The sequence below is a fragment of the Petaurus breviceps genome, unplaced genomic scaffold (genome assembly GCF_028583685.1).
Source record: "Petaurus breviceps papuanus isolate PSGF00001 unplaced genomic scaffold, PetGlider_PUasm1.0 346, whole genome shotgun sequence".
Taxonomy (NCBI): domain Eukaryota; kingdom Metazoa; phylum Chordata; class Mammalia; order Diprotodontia; family Petauridae; genus Petaurus; species Petaurus breviceps.
This window is the reverse complement of record NW_027186139.1, coordinates 1-17,854: the sequence shown is the minus strand read 5'-3', so window position 1 is coordinate 17,854 and position 17,854 is coordinate 1. Positions and strand designations below refer to the sequence as shown.

The 17,854-nt window shown below is 40.3% G+C and overlaps 1 protein-coding gene across 1 annotated transcript; it reads right to left on the bottom strand.

Moving 5' to 3' along the window:
* Nucleotides 1-2,612: 2,612 nt before the first annotated feature.
* LOC138167977 (zinc finger protein 184-like) lies at nucleotides 2,613-16,733 on the bottom strand. Its single transcript, XM_069096956.1, has 3 exons — nucleotides 14,567-16,733; nucleotides 13,582-13,677; nucleotides 2,613-9,833 (listed from the first exon to the last, which is right to left on the bottom strand). The coding sequence occupies exons 1-3, from the start codon at nucleotides 14,709-14,711 to the stop codon at nucleotides 7,948-7,950; spliced, it is 2,127 nt and encodes a 708-aa protein (XP_068953057.1). The 5' UTR covers nucleotides 14,712-16,733; the 3' UTR covers nucleotides 2,613-7,947.
* Nucleotides 16,734-17,854: the final 1,121 nt, after the last annotated feature.

Genomic DNA, 17,854 nt, shown 5'->3' with positions numbered 1-17,854 from the left:
TTCAACTGAAGAAGAGGTTTTGAATAGCATTAAGATCTTTTCATGTGGCAAATCATCTAGTGCTGATTCTATTCCAGCTGAGATTTACAAGGTGTGTGTGTATGTGTGTGGAGGGGGGGGGGCGGTCCACTGCTCATACAAAAGCAGACTAAAATTTTCCTAGCAAAAACCAACATGCTAACTCCTGGCCCCCCCCCGCCCAGGAGTTCAAGGACACCTCTATTGCAAACTTCTATAAACGAGGAGTTGGGTCTCTCTCTTACTCATTGCACAGAAGATTCTTGCCAGAGTCCTCCTTAATAGACTTATCCTTCCCCTGCAAGATGGTCATCTACCTGGGAGCTGGTGTGTTCTCAAAAAGGTCCCAGGAATGATCATAATAGTGTTTGCTACCTGACATCTTCAGGAGAAATGCCAGGAAAACAGAAATCTATACACAACATTTGTAGATCTGACCAAGGTCTTTGACACTGTCAGTTGCAAAGGCTTATGGAAAATTATGTCCAAATTTGGTTGCCTAGAAAAGTTCATCAGCATTGTATGTCAATTTCACAAAGGCATACTTGCCCAGGTTCTGGATAATGGATGATGCTCTCATGCTTTCCCAGTCAACAGCAGAGTGAAACAAGGTTGTGTGCTTGCTCCCATGCTTTTTAGCATGCTTTCAGCATATTGTCAAATATCTTCAATTAGGACGAACACAGCGTCAAGGTCAGCTATTACACTGATGGCAAATTCTTCAACTTGAAAAGGCTACAAGCCAAGACTAAAATGGAGGGAGTTTTGGAGCATGATTTTTTCTTTGCAGATTGTGCACTCAATGCAGCCTCTGAAACTGAGATGCCAACAGATCATTTCTCTGCTGCTTGTACTAATTTTGTCCCAACAATTAACACCAAGAAAAAAGGCGGCCTGTCAACCAGCACTACAGGATTCATATGTGGAACCATTGGTTGTAGCAAATGGAGAAGTTCTGAATACTGTGGTTAAGTTCACTGATCTTGACGCCATGCTTTCCAGAGATGCACACATCAATGAGGTTGACACACATGGCCAAAACCAACTCAGTGTTTGAGAGGCTCCAAATGAAAGTGTTGGAGAGAAGAGGCATTAGACCAAGTACCAAACTGAAGGTCTACAGAGCCACTGTGCTGACCTCATCGTTCTATGTCTGGGAAACCTGGACAGCATGCCGGTGCCACAGAAGGAAACTTTATAAGTTCCATTTGAATTGTCTTAGGAAGATCCAGAAGATCACCTGACAGGATAAGATACCAACACTGAGGTCCTCTCTCAAACTAAACTGCCAAGCATTCAATGACTTTGCTGCAGAGAGCACAACTCAGATGGAATGCTCAAGTTGTTAGAATGCCAAAAACAGGGTTGCCTAAAAGACTATTTTCTGGAGAACTCACACAAGGTGAGCGCTCACATGGTGGCCAGAAGCTAATACAAGGTCTTTCTGAAAAACTTTGGAATTGTGATATGGGAGACACTGGCACAGGAGCACCCAGCATGATGTGCCGACATCAGAGAAGGTGCTGGGTGCTGCTATGAGCAAACCAGAACTGAAGTAGCTCAAGAGAAACACAAGATACACAAATATACAAAAAGAATCCATCCCAAATAGTCATATGAACTACTTGTCCTGGACCTGTGGTGGAGAATTCCCAGCTCCCATTGGTCTGATCAGCCAGTCAGACACATTGTAACTCTAATCTAAGATGGGGGGGGGGGGGAAGAAAGAGGTGGGGGTAAGGTGCTGTTATGGGAATGGGGATCTGAGGATCTTCCCTGCCCCTTGGCACTTTGATAGGCTTAAGTGATTCTGAGAGCCTTCCCTGATTTGAAAATATACTCTGGCCCCTAATAGGCTGAATGTGGTCACATGGAACCTGTGGTGGGAGGCGTGTTTTTTCCAGGAATGCCCACACCTTGTTACTTTGTGATTGGCAGTGGGTCAAGAGGGTTGTGACATTCTCTGATCCAGGAGAAGGCCATATATACCCTGATGTGAGGTTTTGCTTTGGGGCTTACTTTGGGAAGAGTTTGTGTGATTTGGCCAGATGAGACTCTGGGTAGCTGGTGAGCCCTTGGCTTTGAAAACCCAGATGTTGGTGCTTCCCTATCTGGTAACTGACTAGGAATGGATGTAATGGTCAGACAGCTGGAAGCCCTGTCTGCTGATCTGTTTCTCTGTCTGCTTGTAACTTCTGTTTGTATTCTCTGAAGTTCAGGGTATTGACTTTTTCCCCTGAACTAGGTAAATAATATATGCTTGATTAAAGTAAGATTGTTAACCTATTTTGAGTTGCTTTCCTTTAGAAAAGCAGATCTAAGAACCTGTGCTAGCAGCCATCCTGGGTATGCTAGGGTGCTTGCTGCTACAGGTGCAGAGCCAAGATGGCAGAATAAAAGGAGTAACTTACTTGGGTTCATCCCTAATTACCTCAAACACCTGTAAAAAATGACTCTAAACAAATTTTAGAGCTACAGAACTCACAAAATGATAGACTGAAATACATCTCCAGCTGAGGACAGCCTGGCAGGCCAAAAGGAAGTGTCTAACACAATTATGTGACACATTATCACTCAAATACATTGAGAAAATGTTAACATGTAGAGGAATCTTTTAATCAGTTAATAATGCCATTGTCTAAAAGTTATTTATCATACTCTTCCAAAAACGGTAAATGAATTTGGTTTCCTTTGGATCAGGCATGGATAGAGCATCCTTTCCCCTCACATCTTTGATTTTAAAGAGACCAGAGTTCCATTTTGAATCCAAATATATGTCTGCTATTTTAAAATATTCTGGAAGTTCATTTACTTGCTTCAATATTTCAAGTCTTTGCAAGATAAATAATTTGTATTTTTTGTTCAGGGTAGGCCATGTACTCTACCAAATACTTTTTCCTTCTCTCCCAGATTGCTAGATTGTATCTTCCAGCCATATCACTAAGATCAAATGGGTCCCCCCTTGATTCTTGACCTGGGAAATACCTCTCCTTCCATTGACTTGGAAAACATTTGGACTGCCTTTATGAAAACATGACAAAATTCTCTGGATCACACTTTTCTTTGAACTGCCTGAAATGCCAAGGGCTCTGAATTTTCTTCAACCAGTTCCTAAAAAATGGTGGTTTGATTCCTCTCTGCTCTGCAACACTTATAGAATGTGATGAGAAAAACTGAATCAGATATCTTCCATTTTCCCTGGGCATCATGCCAGGGCTGGAGCAAAATAAAAGCTCTTCCTTGTTTGCTTGTCTTTCTTGAGCTTTGTTAAAAAATATCAAGTCTTTCCACTGTTTTGTTTTTCGGAGAGGTGACAATGCCAATGGATATTTTAAGGAAGGGACAGCTAACTGGTCAAAGGTCCCACCTAGTCAATAACTCTTGGGGATCGAAGGTTGTCCTAGACATCAGGAACACCTGAGTTTCAATCCTACCTTAGACACTTAGTAGTTGGAAGAACTTAGGCAAGTTATTTGATTTACTGAGCATTCCTCAGACTCTTTCCCCATCTATAAAAATGGGTATAATATTACCTACCTAAAAAGGGAGTCGTCAAAAGAAAGAAAAAAAATATATTTAAAGGGACCTCAACATAGCTTAAAATGCCATTTAAATACTGGCTGTTAGCATAGCCATGTGTATGTCTAGGACAAGCCTGAGGAATATGAGCCATTGCTGGATATTTGGCTTTGAAATGATCATGTCCTTAAAGAATTCTTTCTTGGGTATTTTACTTTGAGATGGTCACAGGCTTTGTAAGAAGGCACACCCTGAGGCTGAGCCACATTCATGCTAGCCGATGCCCTAGCTGCCTAGACTTCCAGGGGATTCATTCCCTTAAACTGAATTCTGTAGCCTCCCATAGGATCTCAGTTACTTCCATCTGCAGCCCTGTCAAGTATTATTCCTGAGTCTAGGGAAGCCTCATTCATTCGGTTTGTCCCTAAAGAACCTTGTTTCTTGATTCCATGGCTGCACTGCATGGACCAAAAGACTTATGGAATCCAGGGACTGGAGTGACTGAGGATGGTTTGACTCCTTCTACAAGTACTAACTGGTACTTGTTTAGTCCAAAGATCAGAAGAAGTGAAGCTGGAGCCTTAATTCCATTCCCCATGTTGCTGTCAGACCTCTAGGAATCTGTGTGAGTACTTGGTGGGAAAGCTCTCATCACAGCAAGACAGAAGCTCTCCATTCTCTAAGCACTTGACCCTTGGTGAGTGTTCAGCAGACTCCTGAGTTTAATGGATCAAGACTGTTTCTGGGGAGTGTATTGTTGGACTGCCCTCAGCAAGTATTTCAGGGCTAAAGTAATTAGATGAGGTGCTAAGGAGAGAGCTGGGTGGGGAGGGGAAAAAAAGCAGAGGTATAAATTTTGATGAGGGAAGAGATCATGATTATAGAACAAATAGAGAGCTTTACTGAAGGCAAAATAAGTGTGATCACATCAAATGAACAACTTTCTGCAAAAACAAGTGCAGCTAAAATTAGGGGAAAAAAATCAGGAAAACAGGAAGAAAGTCTTGGCATCAAATTAATCTGAGACATCTCATTTAAAATTGAACTGTTTATATTCCTACATGGAAAGACTATATTTATAACTCATGAGACTTTTTTCAGATAGTTGAAGGAAATATATGTGTATACACACACACACATACATATATATATGTATATACATGTTATGTGTGTGTGTGTAATGGGAATTTTAAGATCTTCCGTGCCCCTTAATAGATGTAGGGGGGAGTCTGAAGACCTCCCCTGCCTTGAAAATATACTCTGCCCCCTAATAGGCTGAATGTAATCACATGGAGCCTGTGACAGAATTTGATGAAGATGCAGCAGAGCCCATAGGAAGCTTCTCTGCTGTGAAGATAAACTCTACCCCTTAACTGGCTGAAGGTAGTCACATGGAACCTGTGGTGAGAAGAGTTTGCTGAAGGGAAGCTGAGCCCACAGGAAGTTGGGAGTCAGAGCCAGAGAGAGGGTGGGAGAGAGGTGCATAGGCAAGGAGAGAGGTTTATGAGTAAATACCGATCTTGTTATTTGTATCTTGTATTGGTTTGTGGGAAGGCTTAAGGATGGCATGGCTCTGTGTTATGGCTTAATGTCTTTGGTGCTAGGATGGAATAAGCTTACTGGTTTTGGGATTTGGTTTTCTGGTGCTTAAATGTTTTAGTTCTGTCCTCTATCTGGAGAATTTGGTATATTTTGCAATTGAACATCATGTGATATTTATGTTCAGTTTGTATTGTGATTGTGGGCACTATAAATATTGCACTGGCACTACAGTGTGTGTGTGTGTGTGTGTGTCTATGTATACATAGGGAGAAGGCACAGGGTGAGTTGAATATGAAGCAATAATATCTGAAAAATAAAATTAAGAGGTGAAAGAATATATCTAGAGGAGAAAGGGAGAGATAGAATAGGGTAAATTATCTCACATAAAAGAGGCAAGATAAAGCCATTCAATGGAGGGGAAGAACAGGGAGGTGAAAGGGAATTAGTCAACCTTACTCTCACTGGATTTGGCTTAAGGAGGAAATAACATACACACTCTATATTGCAGCTATATTGTACAATGACTAGAGGGGCTTGTCTAGAAGCAGGGCCAGGGTCTGTAGCATGCTGTTATTTCTAGGGCTCTTAAGATTACCCACTTAAGGGTAGCAACTGGTGCTAGTGTTGAAAAATATAACAGGTCCCTTCTCCAAAGAAACTGCTCCCCTTTACAGTGGACTAAGAAGTTTAAGGAACTGAATCTCTATGCTGTCAATTTTTCTCCTCCCCCCTTGTTCTCATTTTGTGATTAATTTCACCATGAAAAGAACAATTAGAAACAACTTATAGCAATTCACTCTACATTCTTTTTTTATATTTACAGCTATAATCCTGCAAGCCATTTTCTCACTTTGGATCCTCTAATGCACCTGTGTATTCATCAGTTATTTTTTATGGTGACAGTTTCCATTGAGTTGCTGTATCAATTTGTTCAGCCATTCTTCAATTTGAGGACATAAAATTGTTTCCAGTAATGCTAGATACAAGACTTCTAAAAAGATCTATGTATAGTTTTCTTTTCCCTGAGGACATATTTTAATAACAAAATTATTACCCAGTCAGACTATGACCACCTTTAAAATCGTTGTCTATTATCAAATTGCACAAATTCTATCGATATCAGAAACCCTTTTTTTTTTTTGCAGTTCTACCAGTACTTGAATTGTTTTCAAGTAACTTTTGTCAATTGTTTGTGATTTTGGGAACAGTGTTGGGGTTTTAACGTAGCAGCAGACTTCAGAGAAAGTTAAGTTCTTATAGATTCCACAGTCTCTGGAGCTTATTTGAAAGCTTCCTACATCGAGGTCTTCCTTCCCTTCCACTGGCAGCCTCAATATAATCTTCAGGTTGCATTCCTTCTCAAATGTCTATTTTTGGCAGGGTGGAAAACCCTGACTATTTAAAAATCCTAGTGTTTTCACTTTGTCATCCTGCTTGCTTATTCTCTATTTTGCTGCCTTCAGTGCTGTTTAGTTCACCTACAGTACGTGCTAATCATGTGGCTTCTCTCTTCTTGCTCCCTTTTCTGTGGAGCTTGTGACTTGATTCTTTCTCTTCCTATAGTAGATATTTTTCCTTCATTCCATCTCATTTATACTCTATACTTGTTTATATTCCCTCCCTTGCTCCTTTAACTTATTTACTATAGTAGTCCTGTTGCTTTGCAGTTACATTGCATACCTCCTTGGCAGCACCAAATACTATCTTAGTTTTTGCTTCTTTTTAAGGTTTAATTTAATTTTGTTATTCATTGGAGTTGTCCAGCCGTTCTGTAAGGATTAGTCTGAAATTATGCTCTTCCTCCCCTAAATATCCACACACACCCCGCCTGCAACACTTCCTGGAAGTTTCCTGGAGAATTAGCGATGTGGACAAAGAAGAGTATGATGTAATTTTGGACTGAAGTCTTAGCAAGTGGTCCTACCAAGACATCTGTGCGCAGGTCAATTTCCCTAGTTCCACAATGACTTTCCACATCCTACTCTAAAACTAAGAAAGCCATATTTGACACCTCTAGCTCACACTGAAAGCACATTTTATGGAGAGAGCCTCAGAAGAACTAACTTATGCACATTAAGCAGAATATGTGTGCAGGGGTGTTTTGCCTTACCTTAGGGGAAACTGTTTAATATTTCATTTGAACTTTTTACTGCTTGACTTTAAAATTATTTTAAAAATTAATGGTTCCAGTATAAGTTTTACTGAGAATTTATTCTTTCAGATGCCATACCTGAGTCTTACACAAAAATTAATTCTCCTTGGGAGCAAAGGAGAGAAACAAACAACATTTTTTCTTCTCTCAAGCTAAGTGACAAGTCCACTTGAAGCTTTCTTCATATTATTTACACCCAGAATCACTCTGTAAAGTAAAACTGCTGATGTATATGGAACTAAATTTGAATTAAATTTTTTTTCTTTTTGGAGGGGGGAGGGCAGGGCAATTAGGGTTAAGTGACCTGCCCAAGGTCACATGGCTAGTTTGTGTTAAGTGTCTAAGGCTGGATTTGAACTCAGGTCCTCCTGACTCCAGGGCCAGTACTCTATTCACTGTGCCACCTAGCCTCCCCCCAAATTCCAATTTTTTGAAGCTTATTATTCCATTTTTGATGTTCTTCTCCATTAGGATTTTCCTGATGCAGAATGAGTAGACAGATGCTCAAGGCCTCCTTACTTCTATTACAATTTTATTTTTTGTTCAGTATTAATAATCCGATCAACAATGGGATAATTTTGTCTGAAAGTATTCCTAACCTCACTCCATTAGTAGGATTTCCTTTTTGCTAAAGACTTTGACATATTCATTATATGTAGGAGACATTTCCCCAGTACAGATCTGAGTAGAACCATAGACTGCTGCTTTAATTACACCTAAGGTTTATTTTGACTATGAATTCTCTGATGATGAGAAAGGGATGAACTGTGTGTGAAGTTTTTTCCACATTTGTTACATTTATAAGATTGCTGTCCAGTATGTTTATGTTGAGAGGATAAATTGTCACTAAAGGATTTTCCACAATCAATAAATTTATAGGACTTTTGTCCTGTATGAATTCTCTGATGCTTTGTAAGGGAAGAGCTGCTACTAAAAGCTTTGCCACATCCACTACATTCATAGGGTTTCTCACCTGTATGAATTCTCTGGTGTAGAACTAGAAATGCATTCTGCCTGAAGGCTTTGCCACATTCATTACATTTAAAGGGTTTCTCTCCAGTATGAATTTTCTGATGATGAGAAAGAGAAGAACTGTCACTAAAAGATTTTCCACAGTCATTACATTTGTAAGGTTTTTCTCCAGTATGAATTCTCTGATGTCGAGTAAAAGATGAACTATCACTGAAAGATTTTCTACAATCACTGCATTTATAGGGTTTCTCTCCTGTATGAATCCTCTGATGCTTAGTAAGAGAAGAGCCATCACTAAAAGCTTTACTACATTCACTGCACTCATAGGGTTTCTCACCAGTATGCATTCTTTGATGGAGAACCAAAAATGCATTCTGTCTGAAGGCTTTGCCACATTCATTACATTTAAATGGTTTCTCTCCAGTATGAATTCTCTGATGATGAGAAAGAGATGAGCTATGTGTGAAGGCTGCACCACAATCATTACATTTATAGGGTTTCTCTCCAGTATGAATTCTCTGATGTTGAGTAAGGGATGAACTGTCACTGAAAGATTTCCCACAACTACTACATTTATAGGGCTTTTCTCCAGTATGAATTCTCTGATGTTTAGTAAAAGAAGAGCTGTCACCAAAAGCTTTGCCACATTCACTGCATTCATAGGGTTTTTCACCAGTATGCATCCTTTGATGTAAAACCAGAAATGCATTCTGCCTGAAGGCTTTGCCACATGCATTACACTGAAAGGGTTTCTCTCCAGTATGAATTCTCTGATGTTGTGAAAGAGATGAACTCCGTGTGAAAGCTGCACCACAGTCATGACATTTATAGGGCTTCTCTCCAGTATGAATTCTCTGATGTTGAGCAAGAGATGAACTGTCACTGAAAGATTTTCCACAGTCATGACATTTATAGGGTTTCTCTCCTGTATGGATTCTCTGATGTTTAGTAAGAGAAGAGCCATCACTGAAAGCTTTGCCACATTCATTGCATGCATAAGGTTTCTCTCCAGTATGAATTCTCTGATGTAGGATAAGAGATGAACTTTTACTAAAAACTTTCCCACATTCATTGCACTTATAGCATTTCTCTCCAGTATAAATTTCCTGATGTTGACTTATGAATTTGCTTTGTCTGAATGCTTCCCCAAATTCACTGAATTTGTATGATTTATCTCCAGTAGTTATTTTATTACATATAGCTGAGGGATAATGAAATTCTTTCTTGCAAACATGCTTACAAAGTTTCTTTCTTGAGAATATTCTATTATTTTTACTTGCTTCTGGATACTGTTTGAAGGTATTTCCAGGTACATCATATTTATGGGTGCTTTTTCCTGGAGAAATGTTTCTCTCTGTAACAGTACTTGATTTAACATAGAAACTTCTCCCAAATATATTACATTCATGGATTCTTATCTTAGTAGACAGGCTCTTTTGAGTAACTGTTACTTGCTCCAAATTTATTTCTTGAATCCTCTGTTGCTTCTGAAATCTGCCATCACATTCCCAGGGTTGTCCCAAATTTGAGTCCCATAAGCCACATCCAGCAAACCTTTCCTGGGATGATTCTTTCACGGAAGTACCTTGTTTTGCAATTGAGTTCTTGGTCTCAGGTCTAGTTTCCCAATCTGAGGGGTAAAATTAAAATACAAATGTTCCCCATTCTCTTTGGTAGGAGAAAGTAAACTGCTATGTAAGTACATCATCTGTCATCATTAACATATTTCTGAGGACTATGAGATTATTAATAGGGTAAATGCTCAAGTTTGGCTTTTTACCTTCTCAAAATAAAAATAACATTAATTCCTATTTATAGTAATATATTGATTGTACCAACTGCTTTCCTCACAAAAACGTAGTGAGATAGGTAGATTAAGTATCATTCATATTTATCATTCGCATACTGTTTGATATATTTGGTGAGAGACAACTTTTTTCGAAAATGAAAAGTTTGCAGGTGTATATATAATGGCAAACTACATCAGAACTTTAAATCCAGACAAGAGATTAGAAGACATCAGACCTAGAGAACTGCAAGGTGGTATCTCAAGTTTGAAAAAGCGGCACATCAAACTGGATGGCCTGGCCTCCATGTCAGGAAGATCAGGGCTCAAGTCCTGCCCTCAACACATAGTAGCTGACGGACCCTGGGCAGGGTGCTTAAGCTCTCAAGGTCCTAGGCAACTTTCTAAGACATTAAACTAGAAAGCAGTTGCCCTCTCTACATTTATATATATGGTTTCCTCACCAAAAGTTACCTATGCTTATAAAATCATGTCTAGATGCTCATCTATCTAGATGTCCTCTAAAAACTAAATAACAAGATGATTTTGATACTTGCAAATAGGCACACTTTAAAAAAAAAATAGAAGCCTAGGAGCTTTCAGTAGAAGTGAAGGGAGCTTGTTTGTGCTGGTGCTCACTGCCAATCAATGGTACCCTGTGGCTTCATAGATGGAGAAAGCAGGGACATTGCAGTATAAATCAAGTAATTTCCAATTCCATGACAAGTGTAGTGAAAGGCAAGTTGTTATATCAATTTGCCATGAAGGCAAAAGTTAATGATAAGAATGACAAATGGCTGATAGTCTCTACTAATACAGTATACTATGCTTCTGTTTCTGCCAGTTCCAAGTAACAGCTATGTGTAAAACAAAGGCAAATTGGTATCCCTTCTATAAGAGAAGGTACAAAGCTGGTGGAATATCTTTTACACACTCCAGTTCTATCAGAAAGAATGAGGTACTCCTTTAAAAACATGAGAATTCCAAGGCAAAAAGTAAAAAAGGATATGAAGAAGATGAAAGAAATCTAGACCTAGATCAGGCTGAACTAGTTAGGACATAGGAGGAAGGGAGAAAAGAAATTAAACTGACTGCAGTGCGTGGCCTGCAGGTTCTCTCTCCATTACTACCTCTGCAGTGAACCTCAGATAGTTCAGCAGCCATACTGAGGAGTCCTTTACCAGTCTGGTCTCTGACCTTCAATGACAACCTCCATATTGACATTAGCCTTCAGTTACCTTACTAGAAGGGTCACACAGACCTTATCATTTGAAACTCTTCCATTTCTATATACCAAGTCAATTACAAACTTCCCTTTCTTGACCATGGTCTCTGGGCCCTTCCTTCCCTCCTCAGCCTATTCTTTGCCTCCATCCAATGCCTGGATCTTTCCCCTCGTCTCAAGATCCATCAATTCTTGTTCTGGCTTAACTTCCCTCCTGGAAGTCTGGACCCTATGGTCAGCTGTTTCAACAATTTTTTTTTCCCTTTAATCCCTTAAGTTCACCCCACACCAGCTATGCCAACCCCTAATGCTGCAAAAGCCAAAAAAAAGTTGCCTTTGCCACTTCTGCTCTAAAGCCAGAGAACCATGAAGGTCATGAAAATACCAGGATGCCTGAGTCAACTACGAATATATGGTCTCTTACCTCTACAGCCCTTCACTGTCCTGACAGGAGGCCATCAGATGATGTCTTACTTGCTTCCCAATTAGTCCTCATAGTAATTGTTCCAAAACTTTCTTCTCGAACCTTAAACCTCCATCTGTACCCTCATTGTGAGAGAGGATTCATTTGGAGGCCTATTCTATTCTACATGACTCCATAGCAGTGACTATAAGTTGTTGATCAGATTGTAAGATCACTCGGGGCGGCTGGGTGGCACAGTGAATAGAGCACCAGCCCTGGTCACAGCCATCTCTCGTGCTGCCTCTATGTTCATGCCCTTCTCAGTTCCCATGCCTCTGTTACTGTTCCACTGTTCAGTCTTGCCTGATTTCTCATGACCCTATTTGGGGGTTTCTTGGCAAAGATGTTTATTTGTATTTATTTATTTTATTTATCTCATCTGTACCACAGCTGGGATCATTTTACCATAATACCAGCATCTCCTTCATCTTTAATGTGGCCCTTGCTACTGAATCCCATCTCTCTGTCTACAAAACTCTTAATTTCCCCATTCAAAAAAGACTTCCTTTGAAAATGCTGCCCTCTTGAGCTACTGCCTTCTCTATCTCCTCCCCTAAATGGTGTGGAAAGGATATTTTGCCTTCACACCTTCATCACCAATCACTACTCAAGTTTTGCAATCTAGTCTCTCACCCTCACCAGGGAGACTGAAGTAATCTCTCCAATGTCAGCAGACATAGTCCTCATGCTCCTTGACACCTGCAAAATCATGTGACAGTGCTGACTAGTATCTCCTCCCTTTTCCCATAAAATTCCATTTTCTACCTAGATCTCTAAAGCTGGATAAAATCAAGAAGGGGGTTGGGGGGGATGGGGAGAAGAACAGCACTGGATCCAATGGTCAGTTTCAAAAGATGTGGGTACAGTCACTGAACTCACCAAATCAACAGCAAATAAATCTCTTGACAATTGGTTTCTTGAACTTCAACTAACCACAGACCATACTATGCTATTCCATTATCATCTTGGACTTCCAGACCCTGGATATGACTAGTCTACTTCTTAACATGTGATTTCTGACCCTAGTGCTTTGAACTGGCCCACTGCCTGCTCCTCCTCACTTGCAGAACCTGGCCAGCCCAGGTACTGCAGCTAGATTGCTCCCCATAAGCCCTCAGTCACAGATCCAGCCAGCTTTACCTTCCCTAGTTCCTCTAACAATAATCCTTTTCCATATGCCGTGTTCCAGTCAAAGTAGCTCATCAATTCTTGCTTTTGCTCTGTCCTCTTCCATCTCCGGGCCTTTCTGGATGCTCTCCTCTATGACTCAAATGGCTTCCTGTCACCTGTTGAAATCCTTGCCTCCCCTCAAGGCCCAGCTCATGAAGGTTATCCACCAAGATGAAAGAGACCTCAAATCTTTCAGGGCATTTCTTTGGGCTTCTTAGTTTGTATTACAGTTATTTGTACACGCATTCCAAGATATTAAGACTCCATTCAGAATAATGGAATAAAAAACATTAGATGGTAGCAAAAGGGTAGAGGAGGCAAAAAATGTTTGTTATGCATCTATTATCAACAAGTAACAGTTAATGCATATCTGCAGTAGAAGGAAATGAATGTGTGAAGAAGAGGCTGAAGATGCTAGAGAAGGCTGACATAATCATGGGCATCATGTCCCCATGAACTAGTTAGGACATAGGAGGGAGGGGGAAAAGAAATTAAGACTGACTACAGTGTGTGCCCTGCGGCTTCTCTCTCCATTACCACCTCTGCAATGAACCTCAGATAGTTCAGCAGCCAGACTGAGGAGGAGAAAAGGCCTTTCTCTCACACTTAAAGTCTGAGGCCCTCTCTCCACATCTAGGTAATTGAGTAAAACTCATTGCCTAACGTTTCAAAGATTTCTGATGAGAGCTGCTGCCTGCAATGATGACCATCTACCTGTGTTCTCACTTGCTTACCTGGACAGGTACTTCTTGGTCCTTCTTCCTCTGCCATCCAGGGTACCTCTCCTTGCTCCAACTGGGAAATCACCTCTGGTTTGGACAGTGGAAGCCCTGCTCATAGGTGTTTTAAAAAGAAATGGAGAGGGGTTGGGAAAAAGTATCCCTTTTACATTTTAACACTAGCGGTTCCCCATCAGGGGTAAAGAGGGCATGCTGGGAAAGCACAAGAGAGAGACACAGATCCTAAAGAAGGCTGTGTGCTCTAGAGCCAGGAAGTCAGTGGAAGGGCTCACAGAGCTCATTTAAGGCTCAGGAGAAAAATGATTCTATTTGACTCCACCTCCTGCTAAGAAGATGGGAATCTTCGATGTCTTCAGGTCTCTGCACTGGAGTTTTTGGGGAGAATTCCTAACCCTGGGACTGAGAGAATGACAAAGGTGCACCCTCTGAAACAGCACCCTAAAGTGGCCAATTTCCATTTACTACAAAAAAGAACTTTCTCGGGGCAGCCAGGTGGCTCAGTGAGTAAGAGCACTGGCCCCAGTGTCGGGATGACCTGGGGGATTGAATCTGGGCTCAGATACTTAGCACCACACCCAGAAATAACTGGCTGTGTAACCTTGAGCAAGTTACTTAACCTCGACTGCTTAAAAAAAAAAAAAAAAGAACTTTCTCTTCAGAACAAGGTGCAGAAACACTTTGGACTTAACAGTTTAAGAAGTTATAATCCCCACAGATCAAGCCAAAATTCAATTAGATACTTTAGCAGGGGTTATTAATCCAGGGTCAGGAAACTGTTTAAAAAAATATTTTAATTTAATTAATTTCCTTTTAATTCTGTTTTTTTTTTTTTTTTGCATTTAAAAACATTCTGAGAAGCAGTTTGTAGGCTCTTCGCCAGATTGCCAAAGAGGACCATGACACAAAAAAAGTAAGAAGCCCTGCCTCTGAGTAACTTTAAAGCAATGAACAGAATGAGTGGCGAAGGGATTGTCCTCACCCAGAGAGACCAGGTTCCTATAGTTCTCCAGCATCACATCCCTGTAGAGGTACCTCTGAGCAGGTGTCAACTGTTCCCATTCCTGCCTGGTGAAATCCACAGCCACATCCTTGAATGTCACAGATTCCTGAAACAGCAAACACATTCATGTGCCTCTGAAGATTAAGCCTCTATGGACCTGGGAGAAGGAGGGAGAAGTTGGTAGGGTTTAAAGAGACTTGTTAAAATTGTTCAAGATTCTGAGCATTCAATTTAAATACCAGAATACCCATTGTGTTAAAGCCACCTTGTTCTACCCCAGAGGTAAGGAACCTGAGGGCCTTGAGGTCATGTGGGGTCTTCTAGGTCCTTGGGAGTAGCATTATGACTGAGTCCAAGTTTTACAGAACAAATCCTTTTATTAAGGGGATTTGTTCTGTGAAGTGTGGACTCAGTCAAAAGGGCTGCACTTGGGGACCTAGAGGGCCACATGTGGCCTCCAGGTTACAGGTTTCCCACACCTGTTCCACACAATGTCCCAGACAGCTTAACCCAGTCAAATTTGGAACTGTTTCCCCTGAGGGTCCATTTAAATGGTGAGGAATCTGTCCATGATTCAAAGTAACAAGTTAGCTCTGAAGGTGGGAGAGTAAAGTGAAGTGTGATTGGAGCAGTGGCTCTGGAGCTAGAGGACCTGGGTTCAAATCCCATGTCTATGTGACGTGACCTTGGTCAAATAACTTCACTTTCTTCTATAAAATCTTCGGTTTTTTTTTTTAGTTCCAAATTCTTTCCTTCCCTCTACCTCACCCCCATTCAATGAGATGGCAAAAAACTTGCCCACTGTTCATAAAGTCATGAAAATATATTTCCATTAGTCGTGTCCTGAAGAACAAAGAAAAAGAAAAAAAGGTGCTTTAATCTGTACTCTGAGATCAACAGCTTTCTATCAAGAGGTGAGAGGTGGTGGACAGCATTTTTCATCATGAGTCCAAAACTTTAAAGTTGATAGATCATGAATTGATTAACTGATTGATCAGTTACTAAGTCTGTTACAGCTGATTATCTTTCCAATATTGCTGTTACTGTGTACACTGTTCTCATGGTTCTACTTTACTCTGAATCAGTTCATATAAATCTCAGATTTTTCTGAGGCCATACCCTTTGTCATTTCTTGTGAATGCAGAATATTGCAGACAATTTCTTTGTCATCTCATATACCATTCATATACCAAAACTTAAATATTTTTGTACATATGGATCTTTTTCCTTTTTCTCTAATCTCTTTAGGGTGGAGACCTAGGAGGGATATCATTAGATCAAAAGGGCCTATGGGCACAGTACCAGACTGCTCTCCAGAATGGCTGTACACAGTTCCACCCATGGTATATGAGTTATTTTTCAGTCATGTCTGATGCTTCATGACCTCATTTAGGTTTTCTTGGCCAATAAACTGGAGTGGCTTGCCTTTTCCTTCTCCAGCTCATTTTACAGATGAAGAACTTAGGAAAACAGAGTTAAGTGACTTGCCCAGAGTCACACAGCTAGTGCCTGGGACTGAGTCTGAACTCAGGAGGAACAATGCATTAATGTTACCTATTTCCCCACATCCCTTCTAGCATTGATCATTTTCCTTTTCTGTCACACCTTAGCCAATCTGATGGGTGTGAGGTGGAACTCCTAAGTTGTTTTAATTTGTATTTCTCTAATTATTAGTAATTTAGAGCATTTTAAAGATCGACTGATAGCTGACTCTTTTTTGTTGTTTCCTGTACCTCACCAACTCAATGATCATCTCCACATGACTATTCAATAGAGATCTTAAAGTCAACATGTCCAAATAAAACTCATTATTCTCCCTTTTAGTTTATTTTACTTTTGCTAGTCTGAACTTGACAAACACCAACAAACACAAATATTTCTATAGACAAAGAAAGAGTATTACCTATAAAACCAAAAATTCACTGTGTACAGTTAGGATTTTTTTAAAGCATATACTAAATTCTGCACATTAATCAAAAAGCTACTTGGGTATATTTTCCCTGAGCCTTCACCTGTTCTCTTTTGTGCATTTTAAAAAATACTTCATTGGAGCGGCTAGGTGGTGAAGAGAGCACCAGCCATGGAGTCAGGAGGACCTGAGTTCAAATCCTGCCTCAGACAATTAACACTTACAAGCTGTGTGACCTCGGGCAAGCCACTTATGTGTGACATGTGTGTACATAGATTATGTATATAGAATATATATTTACTTCTTGACTATGGATCTTTTCTGACTCTGTCAGTACCACTTGAATTGTCATAGAAAATTGACAAATGTCCTGATTTTCAAAACAGGGAAGAAAACAGTCTGCAAACTATTAACCAGTAGACAACTTTGATTGCTGGAAAAATTCTAGAATGGATCATTAAAGAAATGGTTGGTGAACATGTGGGAAGGGAAGTATGATCACAAGAAGTCGTCAGTTCAGCTTCATCAAGAACAGGTCTTGTCAGACTAAACTCATTTCCTTTTGGAACAGATCACTAAACTAGTAGGTAAGAGGAACGCTCTGCAGAGAGTCTGCCCAGGTTTTAGAGGACACGGGGAAAAGGATGCAATGAGAATAGGTTATATACAAAGATAATGTATCAATAAAATCTTTTTTTAAATAAAGGGAAGCAGTTGGTTGGGAAAAATCTTTGAATCTGATATTCAAGAAACAAGGAACACAGGATATCATAATAATAATAGTTAGCATTTATGTAGTGCTTTTAGCTTTGCAAAATTCTGAGGTGTTATTCCCATTTTACAGATGAGTAAACTGAGGCAGACAGAGGTTAAGTGACTTTCCCGAGGTCACATAGCCTGGCTGTACCCACAGGGCCATGTAACTGCTTCACGAACCATTTTAAAAGAACCAAAAACTGTTAGCAGCCACGAAGGGTGATGACAATAGCTAATAAGAGAAAGGCAGCAAAATGAAAACCACCCTGAGCTGTCACCTCATACCCAGCATATCTGCAAAGGTGACAAAAGATGGGAATAATTAATGTGCACAAGTTTTGGAAAGCCAGGACTGCTAATGCACTATTCACAGAGCTGCAGATTGGCCCAAAGTTCCCAGAAGCCACTGCAGGATTATTCAAAGAAGCAGACTAAAAGGTTCTCTACCCTCCTGAGCCAGAGATCTCACCACTAGGTACAAACCATAAGGACATTAAAGATAAAGGCTCCATGGAGACCAACATATCAGTAACAGTATTTTCTCCAATAATAAAGACCTAGAAACAAAGGAGATGCCCATCTACCAGGGGAGTGACTAAACC